This window comes from Necator americanus, chromosome II (genome assembly GCF_031761385.1).
Source record: "Necator americanus strain Aroian chromosome II, whole genome shotgun sequence".
NCBI lineage: Eukaryota > Metazoa > Nematoda > Chromadorea > Rhabditida > Ancylostomatidae > Necator > Necator americanus.
Genome location: NC_087372.1, coordinates 7905215 through 7929834, shown reverse-complemented (window position 1 = coordinate 7929834; position 24620 = coordinate 7905215). Strand labels below are relative to the sequence as shown.

The 24620-nt window shown below is 38.1% G+C and overlaps 2 protein-coding genes across 5 annotated transcripts; one reads left to right on the top strand and one right to left on the bottom strand.

The window, feature by feature from the left end:
- Positions 1-1301: 1301 nt before the first annotated feature.
- On the top strand, positions 1302-14411 carry RB195_017132 (uncharacterized protein; the record flags this gene model as incomplete). The annotated part of the gene is made up of 15 exons (XM_064183988.1): positions 1302-1381; positions 2660-2771; positions 6198-6305; positions 6763-6846; positions 8566-8683; positions 8954-9067; positions 9567-9731; positions 9812-9887; positions 12606-12693; positions 12753-12899; positions 12983-13176; positions 13314-13482; positions 13540-13657; positions 14131-14228; positions 14301-14411. 15 exons carry the CDS (start codon positions 1302-1304, stop codon positions 14409-14411), a joined length of 1782 nt encoding a protein of 593 aa, XP_064039869.1.
- Positions 14412-14594: 183 nt separating this feature from the next.
- Positions 14595-23725, bottom strand: RB195_017131 (uncharacterized protein; the record flags this gene model as incomplete). 4 transcript variants are annotated; one of them, XM_064183987.1, is made up of 16 exons in its annotated part: positions 14595-14618; positions 14778-14915; positions 16741-16903; positions 17490-17539; positions 17670-17676; positions 18259-18347; positions 19267-19477; positions 19540-19642; positions 20244-20358; positions 20429-20533; positions 22371-22409; positions 22470-22680; positions 22745-22847; positions 23117-23231; positions 23351-23446; positions 23609-23725. In XM_064183987.1, 16 exons carry the CDS (start codon positions 23723-23725, stop codon positions 14595-14597), a joined length of 1686 nt encoding a protein of 561 aa, XP_064039868.1. The 4 variants fall into 4 exon arrangements, with proteins under 4 accessions (XP_064039868.1, XP_013293264.1, XP_013293263.2 ...); XM_013437808.2 differs by lacking the exons at positions 14595-14618; positions 14778-14915; positions 16741-16903; ... (5 more) ...; positions 20244-20358; positions 20429-20533 and having other exon boundaries at positions 22245-22409; XM_013437809.2 differs by lacking the exons at positions 14595-14618; positions 14778-14915; positions 16741-16903; ... (6 more) ...; positions 23351-23446; positions 23609-23725 and having other exon boundaries at positions 18183-18347; positions 20429-20515.
- Between the last annotated feature and the right edge of the window lie 895 nt (positions 23726-24620).

Genomic DNA, 24620 nt, shown 5'->3' with positions numbered 1-24620 from the left:
TTGATTCCGCAGCTGGCGCTGAGACGACGAGACCTCCCCGAGCCCTTAATTATGGACTCTATTTACGAAGCCAGTACACTACAGCAAATGTAGATCCTTTCAGATACTCTCTACATGCTATGACATTCATTTCTCAAATAATAGCTCACATCCGGTCATCATTTCTCTTCGAATTCGTTTTGTTCTATGGATTTATACGGCCTAGTTACATCCGTTAGTCTAATTTCTACTTCTTCATTTCTACAAGTTTTTAAAGTTTAAATTGAGTGAACGGAATTTGAGAGGAAACAAAACAACAATGTGATATTCCAAAGTAATTAGGGCGGCATGGAGATTCAATTCCAATTGAGAATTCACGAAAAATGTTAGTAGATGTCATTCCCGTTGATGAAAAAAATGTTACTAGAACTATATTAAAAATTAATCGCTAATTTTCATCAGCGTCCATTTGTCATTTTGCTTGAAATTAGACTAAAAGAGTAATTTTCATTTAATGAACAGGGAAGTATTTTCAAATACTCGTAATTTCTCTAGAGACCTCCTTTTTTTCCTATTTTTCCATTCTAATTCTTTCTGTGTATGAATTTTTGTGATATTTCAAAGAACCAAAGAAGAGTCGAAGAGTTCCGAAAAAAGGAACGATCTACTCTGCTTTTTTCTTCTTACATGACAATTTTTCCTCTTTTTCCCTTTTTTTCTCTTCATTCCATCAGTCATTCTTTTTCCTCAAAAGAATTTCGCATGGTACGCCTATTTTCTGGGTTTCGATTAATATTATAACACTTCTTTACTTCTTTACCTTATCCTTTTTCCCTCAATAAAAAAAAAATTCTTTACAATTTATTATCTACCGCAAAAAACATTTTATTAAGGTGTAAAAAAATCAATAGGTGGTTATCGATTTTTTTAAAATCTAAGTTGCTCATTCAATACATGAAGAAGTTACATTACAAGAAATTCACTACGTGCAGTAGTCGAAATGCTCAAAACCTAGGTGATATTATTTTTCTCTAGAAAATTTCGAAGTAAATACGTGCAAAACATAAATGTCATTTTAAATTAAACGAAAAATGACTAGTTCTCCTCCGGTAATTAGGTATTCCTGAAACATGCTCACAGTACATATCGTGCAAGGAATATCGTTTCTTCCTCTCCTTTTTTCCAACATTCTCGACGGTTTTTTCTCTGAAATGTTAATAATTCTGGATTAATTCAATGCAAGTTGCACTACTGATAATTTCTCGTGTTTTTCTCGTTCGCGCTTAAAGTGTGTTCCGGGAGAGGATGACATAGCCTTAGGCATGGCCTCGACTGGGGAACCGGAGCCGGATTCGCTGTATGCGCATGAGACCAGAGAGGAGAATATTCCATGGTGGCAAAGGTTAGATACGATAATTTGCGTTCTTTACATTATTTTTAAAGTAAAAACATACTCAAGTGCTTATTTTTTAGTTTGTTAGCTCATTATTGTATTTATTTTGTTATAAATATCTTGTGAATATTCAGAGAAGAACTGTAAACTTTCTCTTAAACACCATGTTTATACTTTTCAATACCTTTAAAGCCTTTCCAAAGGAAAAATGTCATTTCTCGTTATAAACATTAGAAAACATTCATTCTCAAGAAATTCTCTAGTTTTGAGAAGCACAAAGAACGGACATTTCTGTGTGCAACGCCATCATCAATAACATATCTAAAAATATGTAGAAAGAAAACTCTAGCAACAAATTTCTGCAAGGAAATCAAGCGAAAACGATAACCCCGGAGGGAAAAAACCTGTACGAATTGAATCCATGCTATGGTTATAAAATCTATGTAGTTATTGTTTCTATTGCTTCTCTCCACCATATCTTCAAGATGTGTAAATTTTCTTTGTTTTTTTTTCCAAACATCTTTTCCTCATCAAAAATATTTAGATGCGATTTTAGCACAAAACTAGGCATTTCTTACTGAAATTGCATGCTTTCAATTTTTTAAATTTTCCAACCAATTAGAATCCCTTTAGAATTTAAAGGATGGATGCATCGCGAAAATTTGTGATGTGGAAGTTTGTTGTTCGAAATTAATGCGTCCATAAGTGAGCATCAGCCTTTTTTTTTTCGTTGGCGGTCCAGGCCGGGGGCTCTAATAGGATATCCTGCCATAGACGTGTTGTAGACGCTTTTCTTATGATTTATGAACGAGACGTGGGGTAAGTTAGAGGTAATTATTAGTGGTAGGAAATGCTGTAATTACACCAATAGAATTAATCACTAATTAATCAATAATTCAATTATTCCACGGAAAAATAATTGCTCGACATAACTAATCTTGCGACAGAAGACCAAAAGAGCAGATACGCGTTTTTTCATCTTTCTCTTCATAACTCGCCTAAATTCGATCAAAAAGAGGAAATTTAATTTCCGTCTCATTTTGCAAATGACTTCTGTTATTGAAATCTCATTTATTCAAAATATACATATATAGGGGACTAAATGATCTACAATGACGAAATCACAAAACGAGTTTTTTCCTAGAAAAAAAAAAGAAATAATCTATATTTCTTCCTTTTCTTATACATCCAGCATCGCAGTTTAAAAAAGATGTCATAGCATCCATAAAATCCTTGCTGGAAAATACCTTTATCCGTTTTTCGTTAACTTGTGCATTTTTCTTCCAGAAATTTCCTCCTCAATCAACCGGTACTATTTGGAACATGGGACGGTGTATTCACTACGGTGATGGTGAATATTTTTGGAATTATCGTATTTCTACGAATGGGTTGGATTGTGGTGAGTTCGTCATTAGAGGTTTTGTGCGTTGAAAAAATCGGTTCCGACTAGCCCGCTCGAATTTTGCCTTTTTCTCTCGGACATTTCGAACGCTACACGAGGATCGAGTGTCCATATCCGTACATATCTCCTCCTAGTGTTTCAATTAGTCAGGGGCCACGCGGGGTGGTCGGCCATCCATCCATCCATCCATCCATCCATCCATCCATCTATCCATTCATTCCATGAGTGGGCAGCCAGTCGCTCAATGTCGTGTGGAGCAAGCATGGAGCCGGCGGCTCACATTAGGCCAATTCGTGGAAAATGAGCCATCGATGAAATGCAATGATTGCTTGAATTTAGTGCCAAGGGCGACATTTATCCAGCTTCACAGACGAGAGCAGGTTTCATCACTAATTTTTCCGTCTATCCACTTTAAAAATCCAAAGTTAGGAGAATAGAAGAGAAATAAAATAAAATTGGAAAGAAGTAGTAGAAGAATAGAATAATTAAATCAAGAGTGGACCGTCTAAAAATAGAAAAAGTAAAAATAAAAAATAGGGGAGAAATAAAATAAATGGAAAGAAGCAATAGAAGATTGGCTTAGTTAGACCAAGAATGGACAACATTCCTGTGCTAACCGACTTCAATGCCAAAAAAGTGTGCTTAAGAAAAATTTCAGTATGGAGTTTAGACCCTAAGAAGCATAATTTGAACCTTAAAATCCTCGTGCGGAAATTCGACGACTTCTTATTTAAGTTGAAAATAGAATGTAAAATTACGATGGAAATAAATATAAAATAGAAAACTAGAATATTTTTTCTCAAAATATTATCGAAAACAGGAAAGGATTTGTTGCAAATTCAATAAATATCCATATATCCAACACTCAAACAATCTTGCATCCACTCCACAGCAGAAATTCGCTTCGTTGACACACAGAATTTCTGTTTCCACCTAATTTTCTCACCAGTGCAGAGGGGAATTTCTTTCGTTTTTTTTTTTCATTTATTGCATCTGCTGCATAAGTTTCAATCAAATTTTGGCAGTTCCCGGGAGAAATTCCCCTAAAATTCAAGTGATGTGAAGAAAGCCTGGCATAGTTGTACATATGAGTGACAAATTGGAAGGTATATGTAAGAAAGAAATAAGAATTTTTAAACCAGAAATAAAATAGTTTCATCGGTATTTTTATCGCTTATTTTATCGCTCCATCGGTCAGTTTCACTACATATATAATTTGATTTAAATTTCACCCACATACTCATTTCAATTAGGACAAAAACCATAGCGAAACATGCCGTCATGCATGTATGTAAGCTGGATTTCCAGGACAGCTCGTATAATCCAGCTTTATGCTACAATATGTGTATTAAATCCCACTATTAAGAAAACGCTTCAGGAATAAGTGAAGTTTCCTCAGCATTATTTGCATCTTCTTCTATGGCAGCAGAATTAGGGGATAGTTAATTGATGGTAGGATTAAATAACTAGTAATAATAATTACCACGTGTTAATCGAATATAATTAATAACATTTGCTAATCAACAAACCCTCATTTCCAACGTCAAGGACTTTAATTGAAATTTTCATTATCTATTCACGTAAACTATTTAATGCACCAGAAAAAAAAATGAAGAAAAAGAAAAGGAAATACACTTTATCTGAGAGTATTACAACATTTCCTACAAAATCATTCTGAATTAAGGGAATTATTAATTGAAACAAATTGAAAGAAAAAAAACCACTGAGAATATTATAGGAATCATTAAGCATTTCAGAGCTTCTGTATAATTGTTTTGTATTTCCTATCCCCATTGAAATGTATGTATATTGATTCACGATATTTTTTTTAAATTTTTTTTAATTTTCAATGATACATCATCATTTTTCAGTCCTAAATCATTTATTAGTTTATTAGTTTTTTTGAATTGAAATATTCTTAGACCTTTCTCACTCTCTTTCCCATTGGTTTGGTTCTTTTCACTCCACCCTGGTATGAATTTTTACCTCCAGTAGCAACCCGGATAAAATGGGAAGTTTTATTTCTGCCCTTAATTTCTGATTCATATTTTATCCTAACGGCAGCCGTAAATTCGTCATAGATTAGATTCGACATGAGAATCAACCTGTTTTTTTTTTAAATAAGCTTATTCTTCCATGATCATTTACCGCATAAATTGCAAATTAATGATCCACATAAAAAATAAAAAGAAAGGAGAATTTCTGCATGGGACTTTTGTTTAGTCATAAGCTTTTAGAAATTTAAATTTTATGACAAGAATGCAGAAATTACAATGGCACTTGCGTTTTTTTTCTCTTTGCATTTATTTTTGCCTGCTCTTCCTGATTTGCATCCGTAGGCGGGCGGCGTGCATTTGACACGCGGTACGTGTTTTTAAAGCGCTTGAAGTTAATTGCGTAGATCACTGTTTATTTATAGATTGAAAGCGGTTAAGGTGATAAACAATAAGACCTTTAAATTTTTCTGCAGAGTTTTCATGGAATTACTAAGCCAAATTTTTCCTTGACTTTGTTTACAGCCTTTGTGTCAATTCTGGACCCAACCGGAAAAAAAAACTCCCTCTCACAACAACAAAAGTCGTTCGAGCGTATCTTACTGCGATTTGACAACACCCTCAATGGGTCCGAATGCAAACATTGTTGTTGGTGGCAAACTTTCATACGATTTGTGGTATCCTACTACTCATAAGTGGTGGGATCGGGAAAGAAAAGCAAAAACAGCGTCCTAAATTCCAAAAATTGGCCAAAAGTGCGAGAGAAAATGAACGAATAAATGCATTGATTGGAGGAAAACGGTGGGAAATTTGAAATATCCACAGGAGAAGACGACGTCTCTATCGAGCAAATATTAGCGTAAATTTAAACAATAAATAAAATAAATTTTAAAAAATAAATAGCAAAAAGAAAGCAGCCTTCCTTATTTTCTATTTCTATTAATTTTTCTTCTTTTTTTAAATTTAACTTTGTATTATATTTACTGTATTGTGTTACTGTCTGATATAATACATAATTTGCACTTTGTTTATTTTATTTACTATTTCTATTCTTTCTTCTGTTTTTTTCTTCAAAAAATTTGCGGAAATACAAATGCAACGATCTCTTAAAAATAGAAGCATAATACTTCGAAATTAGTTTGGAATTGCCTGATTTTTCGAATTTTTCCAGCCATGGAAAGATTACGAAAAACTACGGAGGGTGGGGCCTTGACACGGGACCCTCTGCGCGCGTGCATCGGTTAGGAAAGCTACCCTCCTCAGTAGTTCACCTTGGTTTAATCCGGAGGGCACAAAAACGATAGTTAGATTGCTTCACGGTATAACGGTCCCATATCTATCTTTGAACTAAGTAGTAGACTAAAACTTCCTCTTCAGATATGTAACCAATCAATAATTCCATGACTTTTATTGATTGCTAACTATTCAGGGAACAGCTGGAGTTGCAAATGCAATCTTATTACTGGCTATTTGCACTGCTCTAGCAATGATTACCGTATTTTCGGCTATTGGAATCGTCGAACGTTGCCAAATCCAGGTAAAATGCTTTTTTTTTTTGAAAGCATCTAACACTCTTTATAGATTTATATTTTTATAATTTCTAAAAACATAACATTTAATTAGTTTCATAACATATTTTTACAATTTTAAATATGGAAGCGACGGAGAGGAATTCATTTTAAATCGCGCAAAAGACATAGTGTAAGAAAACTATAATAGTACAACATTCGGATGTTGTAGCGAAGCCACGCCCACTCATAAAACCTGTTCTCGTCGAATTTCACGAAACTTCACCATTTTTCAGCGAAACTTGCAAACGTACTGATAATTTTCTGCTCCTCTTTCGCTATTCTCAGGTTTCTGTTATTTATAGCCGTCATTTTCAGAAATTGTCTCTTTGCATCTTCTTTTTTCGTCGATCTATTCCATTTCTCGTAGGAAATACGAAATATGACCGGCATTTACCACTAGAGAAATAATAATGGATATTTCAGAGCGGCGGCATCTATTTTCTCGTTTCACATGTGCTTGGAGGTCGATTGGGCGGAGCTGTCGGGCTTATTTATGCCCTTGGGCAGGTATTTTGCATAAAACTGTTATTTGTTTATCGCTTCCTTCATAAGTGGCGCCGCATGGCTGCTGCATAATATGAAAAAGAAAGACGCACATAAATTTAAGACCGCATAAACGTGCCGCAGAGTCTGTGGGCGGTTCTCTAAGCATTTGATCGCAGTGTTGCGAATAATCCCTACTGTATTTCATGCTATTGCGGTCTTTTTTCCTTCAATCCATACAAATATCAATAGCTACATTGTTTGTGAATATTCGTTATCATCAAGTAACGTAAATTCAACGTTTTCTCAATATAAAATATCAATAGCTACATTGTTTGTGAATATTCGTTATCATCAAGTAACGATGAAATTTCTGAAATACTCCTAATGGAGCCTAGAGTTCGATGATTTGACCGTTTTCAAAAGAAACTATATCCGGCGAAATAATAGTTAGCGGGCATCTCACGACTGCACACACAATAAAACTAATTAGAGGCATCACCCAACGAATCTGAGGTTTTACGGATTTCAGGTGGAGTATTCTTATACGGCATTGTAGATTATGGAGAGAAGAGTGATTCCGTCCATTCCTTCCTAATTGCTGAAAAAAAACGGCCCGGAAGATGCGGCGCGTGCACAAGGCTGGCGTGCTCCAATCGAACTCGTTGTAGAAAATAGTGCGCCGGAACGCTCGAAGCCGTATCTTTCGGGCCGTTTTTTTACGGCAATTAGGAAGAAATGAAGAAATGAAGAGAAATGGAATCACCCTTCTCTCAATAATCTACGATCCCATATACGTATACTAATACTCCCCCGAAAATCCGTATCACCTCAGATTCGTAGGGTGATGCCTTTGAAGCAGAAAGATCACTTTTATCTGTCAAATGCGGATTGCGAAAAAGGAATCACTCGGGCCATTTCCTGTTGTTTTCTTCGTTAAAAGTACTACATGATATGACTTAGCCATTCACTTCAAGTACGCTGGTTTGGAAGGTTCAGAAAAGGTAATACGTTAATAAATCCAATTCTACCTCTCCTTTTTCTAAGTAAAAAGGTAAAAAGGCGAACATAAACGTGAGAATGATCCCAATGATAGAGTATCAACTCAGAAGCAAGTATCTTCAAAAACGTCCAGGTACAAAAAAAAATTATTTTAACTCTGAGTAGGCGTGCGTAGCGGTTAGAGATTCCGCTTTCTGCACGATCGATCGGAGGTTCGAATCCGCACTAGCGCTCACCAAGCCTTTCATCCCTCCGGTGTCGATAAATTGGTACCGGACTTGTCTGGGAGGATAAAAACACTGACTTGACACATTGGCTAGCCAGCGCAAGTCATTGTATAGGCCAGATACACGTTCGTAAACTCCAAACGATTCTGAATTGAAGTGAACGTGGTGGCGCATCCCAAACGGATTGACTAACGCCAGAAACTTTATCCTTTTAACTCTTAGTATTTGCAAGTATTTGTGTGCGATGGACGTTTATTGGAATTTATCCCTTGCTTCATATCAGAGGATTGATATGTTGCACAGGGGAAGGGTACCGAATTATTGGAAATCTGGGCAAGTCATTTATGTAACGGTAAAGAGCAATTTTTGTGCTCTAGGAACGATTTTTGCGCTTTAAGTGTAGTTCGATTAGAGCAGTCTTGGCTGGCCTTCTTGTCATTATATTCATTAATTCATGAGGGATTCCTTCCTCATTTATTATGGATCCTATCGCTTGATTTCATCTGGTTTCCAGGCAGTCGCTACCGGCTTAGTAGCTGTCGGTTTTGCCGAATCCGTTGCTCATCTATTCGATTCCGAGAGTCGTGTATTCACTAAAGTGATCGCCATTGCTACGCTCTTGCTGCTAACTGGTAGGTGCAGCTATTCATGGGACTTTTTTTTACAGGAATTGGTAATTTGTGGACAGAAGAAGAAATAAGCAAACAGAAAAACAAACAAAACTCGAAATGAATTTCTGATCGTTTATTCAACGGTTTTTATTACTATTCATTCTGTTCTTTGTCTTGTTAAAAGTACAATTTTAAGATTTTAATTAAATGATTAATTTTTCAATTTTATGTTATATGTTTTCCATATAGTAAGTGCAATTCGTAGCGGAATTACAGTCAGCCGTATTCCAGTAATTAACACAGCCGGAGTGTCATGGGTGGTTCGATTGCAACTGCTTTTGCTCGGATTCTTGGCGCTAGCTGTGCTTGATTTTCTTCTTGGAGCGCTCTTCACATCGGATCCAAGTGACTTTTTGTCTTCCACTTATTTTTCGTCTAACCTAGATAATTTCTACATATTTTTAAATAGAAAATAAGAGACATTTAGCGCAGTTATGGTGACATTATCATAATTTATTACTGATTGTTTTGAATACTAATTAACCCTATACTGCTGATAAATCTTGGAATAATATAAAGTGAAATGTGAGCAAAAATGTATATTATGAAGAATTTTCCTCCAAGAAACTCCAATTTTCCTTCACCGGTGAGCGATTACATAGAGAGCAGCAGGGTTTTTAATCATTTGTACCTAATTTTCGTTTCGTTTTGAAATCTTAATTGAGGGAGAATAAAGTCGGTGAATTATCAGAAGATTTTAGCTGTGGGAAGCTGCTTCTGTGCGGACTGTTCCTAGCATTTCTGTTGTATAATATTGTGTTTTTATTTTATTTTTATTTTATTTTTTGTTTTTGAAGAAAGAGTCAATATTTAGACAGTCTATACTATTCTTATTCAATTATAGGTCATGGTATTTCACGTTTCTCATACGCTCGACTACGAGAAAATGCGGATCCATTCTATTCGGCAGTAAACTGTACACCTATTGGTTTCGATCGTCTTATTCCGAATCAATCATTCTTCACCGTTTTTGGAGTGTTTTTCGCGAATTTCCTCGGTGTTCTAGCAGGTTTGTAGATTATTTATTTATTTCAAATCGTATTTGATTTGTTGACATTTTTCTGGATCACTCTAAATCCCAAAGTTCAGGTGTTAACATGAGTGGAGATCTAAAGGATCCACATAAGAGCATCCCACTAGGAGAACTGTCGGCGGTCGGAGTGAGGTAAGCCATCCCCCACATAGCTCGTATCATGAATTATGGCTGATGAATATTATTAGAGCATGTACTCGTAAAAACATGTTATATCCATGAAAAGATATGTTTTTCCCGTAAAATTGGTTACATGTGTAAGAAACGTGTGTAAACATGGAAATTTTTGAAGAATTTTCCAGCAATCACAGTCAGTACAGTCCCAATGCAATAAGCGTGTGTTCATAGTGTTAAAAACGATATTAAACGCAAACGGACTCAGTAAGAGGTTCCACTGTGACAGTAGCATGATCGATCGATGGTTCGAAATCGCCCTAGTGCCAACCAAGCCTTTCATCCCTTCGGGGTCGATAAATTGATAGCAGATTTGTCTGGGAGGATTAAAACACAGCTATGATACATCGGGTCGTTAGCGCAGGTCACCTTAAAGGCGTCACTCCACGAATCTGAGGTGGTACGGATTTCAGGTGAAATATTCGTATACGCCCAGAAGATACGGCTTCGGGCGTTTTTGCGCACTATTTTCTACAGGAAGTTGGACTGGAGCGCGCCAGCCTTGTGCGGCGTAGCATCTTCCGGGCCTTTTTTTACGGCAATTAGGAAGAAATGGACGGAATCGCCCCCCTTTCCATAGTCTCAGTATTACAATACTCCACCTGAAATCTGCACCACCTCAGATTCATGGGGTGATGCCTTTAAAGGTGCACACGCATTGATAAACACCAAGCAATTCCGAATTGAAGTCGAACACCTAGGCGTATTCCCATAGAGATTGATCAGCGCCGTATACACTTTCCTTTTTATTCCTTATTCACTAACTTCCGGGTTCTACACAGTGAAAAATAAAGGGGGAAAAAATTCTTAAAAGGAAGAACGTAGTTCATTTTGTTCAAAAAGACTCCTGAGTGCTGCGCTAACCTGGTGTGTATGTAGATTTAAGTGAGACGAATAAATGAACGTATTCATAGATCCTAAATACTTAGCTCAAAAAACCTCTATAGCAGAGCTGAGCAAAAAACAAAAATCGTTGGCTTTTCAGGGTTCTTTTAGCAGCATTTTCGACATGTTTTTCCCCTTTTTTTGCCATCCGTGTTTGTTTTGTGTTTTAGTGTTATTTTGTGTCAAACAAAATAACACTAAAACACAAAACACAAAATAAAAAAATGGTGAAATTGTTGTTGTCGTAAATTTAGTGCATTCAACAAGCATCTAACAGTCAGCTGTAAAAGCAACACTTTATACGTTTGAGGAAGTTCGGAATTGATTAACGCCAGACTTTTCATCTTCTTATTCTCTTCCTTTACCAGCAGCAAGTGATTCCTCACAATTATAAATTATTGTTTCTATGAAACAAAGTCAGGATGAAATAAAGGCGAGTGTAGTGTAGTGGTTAGCGGTTCCGCCTCTTGCACACTCGATCGGAGGTTCAAATCCGCCCTAGTGCCGACCAAGCCCTTCATCCCTCCGGGGTCGATAAATTGGTGCCAGACTTGTCTGGGAGGATAAAAACACGGACTTGGCTCATCGGCTAGCCACCACAAGTCACTGCATAGGCGAGTTACACGTTCGTAAACCTCAAACGATTCTGAAGCGAACGTGGTGGCGGATCCCAAGCGGATTGGTTAAGACAATTTATCCTTTATCCTTTATGAAACAAAGTCCAATCTCTCTAAATGTCCATAGAGAACGGCCAAAATCCAATCAGCATCTCGCCACCGCGTGTTAGGAACCGCCGCGGAATTCTCGACATTGTGGCATATTTCTATGTGTGTTTGGAATTCGCACTGGTCGCATACGTGAACGCCTCTTTCCAATATAAACCATAGTTTTACGACCGTGTTATATTCACTTACACAGGTCAATGGAAAAACTTCCGAAATGAAGATATTTTGGGACTTGTCATTGGACGATTACGATTTTCCTCTCAAATGAAGGATGAAGGATGAAGGATAATGTGCACGACACCGTTCAATCCTTATGCGGTAACACCCACGCATTTCACTCCAATTTGGAATCGTTCGAGGTTTTATGAACGTCCCTGTCTGGCCTATAGAATGACTTGCGGGGACGAGCCAATGTAATCAGGTCTTCCAACCAGTCTGGTGTTAATTTATTGACTTTGCGGAGGGATGAAAGGCTTGGTGAGCACTAAGGCGGATTCGAACCATCGATACTACAGTCACAGGTGAACCTCTTACCGACTGTGCTACCTTTCTCAGTGGTACATTGATAAATATCCGCGTTTGTATCAAATGGAAAGATAGTGAATTGTGGAACAAAATGTATGTATTTCCGAATAGGTAATTTAACCTCTTTTTTCACTTATAAGATTAAATACACAGGTATTCGAAAATTTTTTATGATGCACCAGGCGGTTACAGCGCCGATTCACTTGCTGATTGCATTCGCCATTACTGCCTTTGGCGTGCGATTAAAATTTGCATAGGAAACAAAGAACAACCGAAAGAAGTACACCAAAGACTTCGCGATACAGCAGAACACAAATTGCCAGCACCATGTGCCCAATACGTGCAAGTAAACTCCCAGAAACGTGTACGTGTCCCAAAAAAAAAAAACCCCGAACTTTTCATAAATCGTTGTTTGCTCCAAAAAAAAAATCCGACATTTCGTTAACCGCTGTTTCCCTTAGTATTGTGTATTAAAACGAAGAATTAGAGGGATAAAACGAAGCAGAGAAAATAAAAGAAAGAATATTTTGGAGTATTCTAGCTCAAGCGTCTGTTTCCTCTTCATCATGATCCTCGGAGCTACTGGTGACCGTCTAAGCCTGATCTGCGATAATCTCATTTCTGAAAAGGTGCAATTTTTCGTTCTTGGCCGCGTTCCAAAGCAATCAGTTCTAAATCGTATCTTCAGGTTGCATTGACTGGTTTCTTGTTCATGATTGGTCTGTACATCTGCTCTTTATCGTCAACTATCGGCTCACTCCTTGGCACACCAAGAGTTCTTCAGGGAATCGCTGCCGAAGGAATTATTCCGATTCTTAACCCATTGGCCCAAGGAGTGTGTAATACATTTTTCTCTTTGACTGATTACATTTTTACAGGCTGAGTCAAACTTTTTCATGCATTGATACGTATTTTCAGTCTGGTCCTAACAAAAATCCTGTCCTAGCCGGAATAGTGTTAATGGCGGTGGCTTCGGTATTTGTCCTGCTTGGTGATCTCAATCAGCTCGCCATACTTTCCACTATGCCATTCCTCATCACCTACGCGTTTGTTAACTACGCATACGTCTCACTTGCGATGAGCTACGACTTAGCCACAATAAGTCACGCCGCGTCAGTTCATTTGTGGTATTATTCAGATTTTATCGTTTAAAAAATTATGAACAGACGTACTAATTTTTGTGAACTGGCCATATAGAAAAGACTGCCATCAATTCTCTACAATACCCGGTCCCATCTCTCAATTTTAGAGAGGACGGCACCAAATATGGCTCTATGCACAAAATTGGTGATCTTGATGAACTGTTCCCAGAACGACAACAGCAGCAATGTGCTGCTACTGTTGAAGCCGGAGCAATAGTTGGACAACCAGCCACATGGTATTCAATGTTCAGCAACCGATACATCTCGTTTGTCGGGGTAAGTACATTCTTCTCGCCAAAAATGGAATAAATAATTAAAAGGAAAGTACTTTAGTTCATGGTCAACCTGCTTATCCTCTTTCTTATCCACTTTTGGTTTGCCGTAGCACATTTTGCTGCTCTCATCATCCTTTACTACTACATTGGGCGTGTCTGCCCCGCGTGTACGACAGGTAATCTTCTTTTAAAAAAATTGCAAAGAGAGTAAATTTAAAGGCATCACCCCACGAATTTGAGGTGGTACGGATTTCAGGTGGAGAATCCGTATACAGGATCGTAGATTATGGAGAGAAGAGTGATTCCGTCCATTTCTTCCTAATTTCCGTAAAAAACAAAGACAAGGAAGATACGGCTTCGAGCGTTCCGGCGCGCCATTTTCTACAAGGAGTTCGGTTGGAGCGCCAGCCTAGTGCACGCGTCGCAGCTTTCGCGCCGTTTTTTACGGCAATTAGGGAGGAACGGACGGAATCACCCTCCTCTCCATAATCTACTATGCCATATAAGAATACTCCACCTGAAATCCGTACCACCTCAGATTCGTGATGTGATGCCTTTAATTGCCTTCAAAACTGCACAAAACATTCAGCATACTCAAAAAACTGAAGAACTATTGGAAAAAGAAAAAAAAGCAAAGAAAAATTTCCAGGAATCTCAACTTTCTCGATCCCACATATGTTCCGCACTGCCTTCTCCTCACTTGAAGCGATTGGCGTCTTCAACAGAGGACCTTGTGTTTTAACGAAAGTAAGCTAACACTATAACACAGTACAAAACTATAAAATAGTAAAGTTTTCACCGACATTTCTGTGTTTTCAGGAAGGACCATCCAAGGATGTCCTTACTGAACAACTAAACGAATCGAATACAGACTATCAAGATCGCAAGCAGTATCACCACGCAGAGAATGTTACGCAAGAATTCGACTAGATATCGCAAGTAGTGCTGTCAATCAACCAGAACTAAACCAACTCAGTAGATTTCTATAGCTTTCAGAAACTTTGATCTATCAATTGAATTTCCGGGTTCAGTAAATACTTCTGTCCAACAAGTGTTAAACCAACTGTTTATGAAAACAATCGGAGCAATAACAATAACAATATCTCCAGAAATTTAGATGTTGGATGGGTACAGCATCTGAAAGAAAGCAGAAAAGTAAAACAATATCTGGCAAGTTCATTTCAGAAACTATTCTGAATGAAAACACTCAAAAACTTTTGTTCAAAAAAAAAGTAGAAAAAAGAGATCTCAATGGGAAGTAAAAAGTAACCGGATTAATGTGTTATAAAAACTCACCACACGGATTCTGTTGCCCATGGCGTTAGGAGGCAAGTTGTGATGGAATTTCGCGCGGACGACTCCACTGTTTCCGTGAACTCGCGTGATTTTACCCCAGATAGCCCTAGTTCGCGTTGGAATAGCGTGACCAGGCTTCTAAAAACAAGCACTGAGAATGAAATTCTTGAATAGAAAACAGAATGGAGAAATAAGTAGCTAAACAGATAAATAGAATTGTCTTCTTAGTTTTGAAAAAAAACCTTAATGTGAAGATAACTTATTTTTTTTAAAAGAAAATATTAGATTTTGATTCAGAAATAGGTGATAGTGCTTGGAATTGGTTAGTCCCTTTGAGGAGCGGTAATGTGTTCGACTTGAATTCGAAATATTTCAACTTTTCTGAACGCGTATACGGCTTATACAAGTCTGGTACCAATTTATCTTCGTATAGATGAAAGGTATGGTTGGTTTACGACATCATCAGAATATTTTCCAACAAGAAGTAACAGAATCTTTTATCACTGTGTTACACTCTCATCCATGATCAAAGATGAAAGAAAAAACACCATAAGCATTAAAAATCACGGCCTTATTTTTGAGACACAAATATAATTATTAGAAAACCATAACAACTAAATTATTATAACAAAACTATAACAGCTAAATGAAATTATACAATCGTTTCAGTTCGATCTATAGCTAACATAACCACAATTAAATTACAATATTCCTAATACCAAGTCGATGAGAATAAACCGCAATACTGTAAAACAGCTTGGAAGGAAAAAGGGAATGAATAAACTGAATGGAGGCAAAACTATAAGCTGTTGCCTATATAGAAATTTCACGAACGGGTGCAAACTGTTCATAATAAGACTAATATATTTCACTTCCTCCTTTGCAATTCCAAGTAAAGACAGCCCTCATGGAAAACAAGATCACGTTTTTCTTCCGATTCATATGAATTCATAAAAATTTTCATGGATACCGGAGGAAAACTGCTTTACGACATGCTCGGTGAAAATATGGGATTGAGCAAGTGGACCTGTATTTTCGAATATCTAGTCAACGGAATAACGGTACGTATGAACTTGTCTTCTCCACTAAAAATTGATAGATATGATCCAATTACGAAAATACTGAAATGAATTTTTTGGAACGTCAGAATTCCATTTCTCCACGTTTCCCTCGGATATTCATTTAAATATACGGTATACAAAAACTCGTATAGCGTATTGAAGGCTAACCAACATTGATGTAAAAGCTCACAATTTACGTGATTTTTTACGCAGAACATGGTGTATCTAGTGTACTAGAAGCAATAAAAGAAAGAACAGATACGAGAATAAAATCTCACCACAACGCTTCAAAAAAAAAAAAACCAGATAAGTTTTTGGACTCGATGAAACCTTTTTAATGAACTCAGGAATAATTCGAAAAAGTTAATCCAATCACTACGAGTGACTTCTCAGTGTATCATAATGATATCAAAAACCGCACTTATAAACTTAATAATATGAGGAAAATAACTGGAGCCACCTACTCAGGTAACTAAAAATGGGCAACTATAGCGAATAACTCTAATTCAAACTCATAACGCAAATACGGTTGAATTTGTCAGAGTCATGAAGCGTGTATCGAAGGAGTAATGTTGGGATAGGTTGACAAGTTTGGTTGAACTAAAAACCAAAAAAGAAACACTCATTCTGAGATTTGCAGGTTTCATTATTGCTTTTTCACCTAACTACCGACAAACATAACGTTATTCTAAGGATCAACTTCAAGATGAACGAAAGATATGACCAGGAAACGAGAAGAATTATGAGTCACTCCATCTAAAAGCCCGAAAAGTGACAGAACAAATATTCGACTTATGCGAAATACAATCAAAAACATAAAACAATCTTGGAATGTTTAACTGAAACGTAAGAAGAAAGTATGAAATGAAAACGAACGAATCAATCAAAAAAAAAAAACCTACAGTAGTCTTATTATGGGCTTTGTAGAGATAGACTGCGCGTTTTCCAATGTAGAACTGGGCGTCCTTCTTGTTGAACACACCGTCGAGCTTCAGCAAAGCGGTGTGCTCAGACTGGGTACGAAGACCGCGCTTGTATCCAGTGAACACTGCTTTTACGTAGAGTCTGTAATAGTAAAAAATGAACACTCATCTCTTAACACTGTAAAATGACTCAAAGTTTAAAAAAAGTAAAGTAAACAGATTGCTGGTAAACAAGCTAACTAAAATCATAATAGAAAAAATGTGGCTTTAGGAGATCCTGAGGAAGATTATAAGATCCCGTCATAAGTCTTTTCTCATGGAAGTTCCTCAGGAATACATCGCACACAAACACCGAAGAAACTCAACTTAGAACTGCCCATCTCAACGACAATTCCTAGTATAAATCGCAATCCGAGTAAAAAAAAATAACGAAGTTCCCTTACATACCAGAACTTTCATACAACTGATATCCTCATCATTCATTTGGAATACAAAAAGAACTACTTTAAAGAAATACAGCAAGTAGATGGTTACCTTATTTGCACTGTGTGAAATAATTCCAGTTACACTAACAAGAGCTGGAAAGTATTTAATAACGGCTTGTTATCTTATGCCCATTTATTCTCTCAAACACAAGGAGCAAAAATAATTCAGAAACATTCCAGAAAGAAATGAAAAGAACTAACTAAAAAAGGAAAAAAGAATAGAAACTTCAGCAAATTAATTACCTTCCGGCGGGTCCAGGACCAGCTTTCCTAGGTTGCTCGGCCATTTTTACCTATAAAAAAATGGCGATCTTCAGTGACTATCCAACAAACGATTAAACGTCCATTCAGCACCGAAAAACACACAGAAAACCGAGAAAACAAAGCAACTCGGAAAGCAATACTAAAGGACTCAAATCATACCTTAATTCTGAATATTGGGAACTACACTAGTGCTTAAAAATATGTCTTAAAAATCCCCCGAACCTAAGAATGGGTGAATTAAAAGAATGGTCGCTACGATTGGACTGATCCATGGCAGGTTACGGTGGTAAAATCCATTCAAACCTGCACATCTAGCCGAGTCCGTGTTCGCACAACACCACTAGCGCCTCGTTTGAAATTGGAGAATTATTCATTTTGATGGGGTGTGAAAGATATCTGGGATTGATTTTCTAGTTGAAGTTCATTTTTTTGGGAAATTTCTGCTAAGATTTCCAATCAATTTAGCTATCTCTCAACCCGGTTCTTTCAATTTGTTATGGGATGTCATTTCCTTGTCGTAGTTTCACTTTTTTGTATTTCTTTTTCCTTTAGAACTTCTCGTATTTTTTATTTTCAAGAGATTGGTGTATGTCTGCTTTCTCATACGTACAACTATTACTTTTACTTGACATCTTTATTTTTTCTGCATACACAATGAAGCCACATTATTAACTAAAATGTCCTTTCATTTGCTAGGAACATGAGACCTTGAGCGAAATAAAATAAACATCGAGATAGCACTTGTAACGTTTCAACTCTTCGTCCAAATAAGCTCAAGAGGAAAATGGTGTTGCTGGTAACATTCGCCAATGCTCCACATAGACGCATGTACGATGCCTGCAATAGTGCGTATGTACTAAGAGGAGGAGTAAGGAAACAATCTTTGTGCGTTTCCACTAACAGCTTTTGTTCAAAGGTTTAGCATTTAAGAGTCCTGAATGTGGTCCTAATCAGACCTGAAGGTTTGAAAATTGAAAATTGCGGAACCTTGGAGAAAAGGTTCCGCTTCAAACCTTATCTCGCGAACTTATAGTTCTGTGCAGCGCCCAACTCTTGTTAATTCACTTCGTTAATCTTATGGAATATATTTGTTAGCTTATGGTGTATATTTGTCAGCCACATTGCAACGATTAGGATGTTCCAAGTGTACGCGCACATGCGTTTGACTGTTTGTTTGAAGCAGTGAGAGCTGTGCGTTGCCATGGGTGCGCTCCGTTCGCTCGGGGGTAAACTTGGGTTTCGGCGGCTCTATACGCCGCCATGCTGGCATGGAAAATGAGTTGTGGCTCATACATACAATATAAAGTTCCATTTTTGTTTTTGACCAATATACTCGAATTTTCCTCAATTTAACTTCTTCAAATTTCTCTTCTTGTTCTAATTTTACACAAATATTCCATAGCAGAGTGAAAACAACATGAAGCATAGGGTGACATGCTTCATGTGACATAAGTGAAATGACAGCTGGGTAAGCGGTTGCGCATGAAGCGGTGCGGTGGATCGTAGTGGATAGGATCGAGTGAGGACCTTTGCTACCACCGTTCATAGCTGCAGTTCGCGATGGTCTCACCTCGATTCCAACCAGTTTCTCAGCCACTTACCCAACTACACGGTGCTTCATGTCGTTTTGACCCCCATTATATATATATTTATATATATATATATATATATATATATATATATATATATATATATATATATATATATATATATATATATATATGTACCCTAGTCGGTGATTTATTTGCCCGCCCACCTGTATAGTCTCGTAGTCTGGTGCTAGGCTATATTGGCAAGCGGATCCTGCAGCGACTACCAAAAAGCATGATGTTGCGAACGCACATGCATGTAGTAATACAAGGAATGGTATGGAGACGAATAGGTCAGCGAAGCAATGATACGCGAGCGTTAAATAGAACATTGTGCCGAACATTGCTAAAGCAATTGACCATTCTTCTATCATACTCCTAAAAGAAAACGCATCTATAAAGAAAAAAAGCACTTCTTGCGCTAAATTGTTAAGACCTACATAAATGAATAAAAATAAAGCATATTCCCAACAGCAACAAGCGCATAACCAATAACCATGTATTCCCATGAAGATCTCGAGACAAGCATATACCGAGAAAGAGCTGAAAATAGAAGTGATTCGTACTAAGGACTGGGGAAAAGACATGGTAGATCTTGATTAACATCAAATTTTCGTTCATTCTTGCATGAAGATTTCCCATATAGAGGGTAAAGCAAGAGATTTGAAACAGCAATCGATGCGTATCGATCTCACGACTACTATTCCGTTTCTCATAGGTCAATTTCCCGTGAAACCGTTCGAAATTATATTCAGGCCGAAAAGACGGGAAGTTCAGTGTTGTTGCGCAAGGCTCCCCGCAGAGTTCAGAGCCGCGAGGACGCGCGGTTTGGCGGCTCTGCGGTTTCGGTGGTTATTGAGCGCACTGTTGTGGATGGTCAATAACCACCAAAACCGCAGAGCCGCCAAACCGCACGACTCTGAATTCTGCGGGCAGCCTAAGCTGCTGCGTTCGAAGCGCTGCGATCGAGATAGGACTGCCTTTAGCTGTACTCATCTCTACGGTTCGAGTGAAACTACTAACGATCCCCCGAATTGTAACTCCTGGGTCCGCCGCCGCGCTCTGAACGCACTCGTTTGCGCAACTGCACCAGGTCGTTTCGATCCGACTACCACTTTACCTTAAAAGACTATACCAATCCTACCGAGAACAGCGAAAGCTCCTGCTGTGGAGAATCTCGCTGTTGCCTGCATGGGAGATGTCAGTGATAGGAAGGAGAGCGCTAATAGCGGGATGCCGAACATCATCGATGAAGACGACTGCAAAAGATTCTTTTTTGATACGTTCCTATGGTGCTGGAGAGAGGACGTATCCAAATGTCTCCCTCACCTTGGTGAAGCCATTCGTTTCCAAATATACGAGGAAACACGTCCCACCATAAATTCCAATGAGTCGAGCTGGTCCCGTATCATTCATTGTCCTCGCACCACAGACCTTCCGCTCACGAGTGCCAGTCAGTAAATAATCCACACCTTATGCATCCTTCTCTGATATTTTATTATCAACCATATCTTGAATTCCCAACACGTATGTACGTGATAATAGGTCCATAAGTTTGTTTATTATTCATTCATTTAGCTCAGCAAATACATGATGGGTAAGCTTAGTAAAATCGTTGGAGCCTTCACAGTATTCGAAATGGTTATCTTCTGATTTTGTTCTGTTCGGACTAAATGGAGAATTTATGCCGAAGGCAGCTACTATCTTCTTTGTAAAAATTGGTGGTTTCCAAAGATTGTTTCACTTATACTCTCTCCATTTCGTCTAGTATCCTCTTCTCCGACATGTAAACAAAGGTAGAAATAGAATTTCGCACTCCTTTTTTGCTAAGTACTACACGGCCGCTTTTTCCTTATTTTTATTTTGTTCTTTTGCATGTCATGTGCATTTACTTTGGTTTTTTTCTCTTTGATACAGTCGCTGTTCTTTTCTTTCTCTTTTTGTTCCGCTCAAATGTAAGTGAAGCGCTCAACTTATCCTAATACCTTGTACTTCCACACTTGCTTGTTGAGGAGTCGACGAGTTCTGTAATCTGAGTGTATGTTGAGTAATTCTTGAGTCAATAGTCTCTTGCGACTAGCCACCATTATTTCTTGACACCAAAAAGCAGATATTCAGAAGTAGCACGTTTTACCTATCGACCGTGTTCGATTTGGCTGTAAGATACTTATCTTTATGTAGGGATCTTTCGGTTGGCATCTTGGGTATCTGACCTCTGCTCGACCGTGTAATTTTCGTATGTTCTACGTCATTTCACCTGCCTATGTATAACTTCTGGAATGATCTGTTCCTTGATTGCCGCACAGTTGCACGGTGTATCTGAATCTGCATATAGGCATGTCATCACTTGAACTCTGAATTGAACAACACAACTAGAATGCAGCCAACACATGTACATGTAAAGTGTGAATGTATAACGGCAACAAAGTTGAGTGATTAATTTCAGCTTAACTCGATATCCCGAATGTTCTATATCCAAATAAGTTTACTCATCTCCTACTTTGGCAATAACTACAACACACCGTTCGTTTTTTTTTTTTTTTCGAGGAACCCACAGAACTACGCAGACAAAAAGAGATTTGCCTGAGCAACCAAGTACATTAGCGAAGATCTGCATAGTCGGGTCAAAACACCATGAACCTGAATCCGGTGCAATTACGTAGGCAGCTGCGACCTCATCCTTGCACTCCGGTTGCAGCAAGCAAGGTTCTCGCTCAGATCGCAACCTCTGGCTCCACTGCGCCACTTTGAGTTGCATATGCAATTCCAATGGGCTTTATATCGTTTTGAATTATCTGTGTAATAGACAGGTCCCAGCGATACGACAGCAAACTGAGCCGTCCAAACTGGAGAACTATCTTCAGATGATGTGCGCTACTAAAAGAAATTGTGTGGACTCTTCCATGTGTAGAACTACAGACAAAATCATTACGTGGATTATTGATGTTTTCGTTCACAGCGTTGCTCATTCAATACTTCTGTATGATTTTTTTCCAATGGAAATTGAATACTCATGCTTCTCTAGCTTTATTAAGAAGCTCAGGAATCACAATATCTTCGTATACTGAGTTAGTACTTGGCGAAAATAAATGCATGGCTAGCAAAAATACAACATGACAAATTAGAAAGCAGCATATCACATTACTCAGAAGGTCCTCTCATTCGCGAGGAACAGAAGACCTTGTGCAAAATAAAAGAAGCACCTTGATATCATTTGCAAAGTCTCCGTTCTTTCACCAAATAAATTCAAAACGAACAAAGAACTACCTACTGTTTGACAGATTGATCCAGCGAGGCGAATGTAGGACGCCTGGATAAGGTGGTTATGGAATGCGGGTAGAAATTCATTAGAAAACTACCTGCAACCAACCTGATCGGAATCGATGTCACCAACGTGTCCATATTGACAAACAGATCCGGCTCCCACTATGGTGACACAAGATGAAGCCAATGCCGCAAGTAATACAAGAACCAAAGAAGGTATTGACATAAGTAAATCAGCGAAACAATAATAGAACAGTACAGCAAGGTAGCATGACACAGCCACCGTTAACTCAGTTGACCACAAACGTATTTGTGAGCTGGAAAGGAACGTCATTGCTTTCCTCGTAGTAAAGCTGACTCAGGACCTATACCACAGTTTACCTGAATGAGTAACAGTAAATGAGATTTCCTGCGGAAACTAGTAGATATCCAAACATCATCAAAGGCCACGACGAGTCGCCGGCAAGTAAGTAACGAGACAGAGCTGAAGTAAGATCAGGTATGAGAGCTCACATAGAGTAGTTAATAGTAAGAAGCGAATTGATGTAGCCCTGTTTTTGTGATTTCAGGGAAGTTGTGGGAATAAATATAAGATTATTTGGACTTTGAAGTCGAGTACCACTCATAAACTACACCAACGGAATGTAATGTATAAAAAATGTCACTACGAAGGTGCCGAATGTCGATTGCATTGATAAATAATCAAATAGAAGAGGATTTCTGTAGCAGCTGGGAAGATCCAACGAAGCTGACCAAGAACACCGAACGAAGCCGACGTAGTAAATCTTTGTTCTGGATGCATTGTAGTAGTCAATGTGAGCAAAGATAATGCTGCCACCGGCAGACTAAGCAGAAGTGCAGATGAACTCTGAAATGAAACGAACACTTCCTATACTGATCTAAATTTGTTACTCTTGAATATTTTTTTTCATCCAGATGTGAGAACAACGTTAAGACAATGCACAAAATTAGATGTAGTAATTGTACCTTTACAAAACCATTTGTTTCAATGTATACGAGGAATGTTGTTCCTCCATATATAGCCAGCAATCGAGCCGGACTAGCGGAGTTCATGGCTTCCGCCTAAATGTTCTCCTCATTATATTCATATAAAGATTTGCAAGGTAGTCGATTACTTGTCGAAAATTACTACTTTACATTTCAAAACTCTTCGCACGGTTGAACACAAATAAAAAGCGTAAATAAACATTATGTGCATATTGCTGCCTGGTCTCTGTTATGTACCTGTACGCTGGCCATATTGCAGTTTTCCGTCGTTTCTTGTATCAGTAACCTACCAGTGACAACTACGCACTGCAATGCAAATGCAAACAAAGTGAATAAAACAACAGCGTTGAACATCTGACTTGATGCCAAACAATAAAACCACCTTACAACTACCTTATGTTCAGATTTGTTTGTGCTCTAATTCTATGGGATAAGATCTACATCAAACAAAAAAGAAACATTATTTATACTGAAAAGAACTTTCACATTCTTTCCCACTTCAACACACCGTAAATATTTGTTCTACTAGGGAACATTGTGCTAAGGTCACACAATGATCTCTATATTTACATATCTTATTTTCGACAGTCGTTTCCATTTAGCTGAAGTCAAAATGTCATGAAGCTCGTACCCAATTACCTACGCGGTTTCTCTCGGGGCGCTTCGATGGAACATGGTGAAACCCTCGCTGGCACCACCCATCGCTGCAGTTTGCGACGGACCCACCTCGGTTCCAACTGCTGCCTCCACCGCGACGTTTCGAGCGCGCACGCAAATGCACCACAACTACACTCGTGATTCATGTCGTTTTGACCCGACTATATCTGTACCTATTTCGTACGCTTACGTCACTCTTCCCATCCTCGAAGAGGTAAACGCTTACAGTTGCTTCGCTTTCCTTCGAACAGCTTGACATTTTGATATAAATCACACTTATCACGGTGATTTTGGAACCACTTATTTCATCAGCGCTACCTGCTTTGAATATTTGATTATAAAATCTAGCTCAAGAATGTTCACATCGTCCCATTCTTGTTCCCTTTCAAGCCGAAGGAAACTGACGGTATTGTAAATGAATTGCTAATTAACCTATGGTCTTTCATATATTGATCCTTATTTGTAGGAGTTATTGTGGTTCCATTTATTACATTTAGTCTGCCAAAAGCCCTTCTCCAAGCGCCAAAACCATCAACATGATAAAAATATTTGCAGAATCGCGATAACCAACAAAAACACGTTTCGCTGTTGA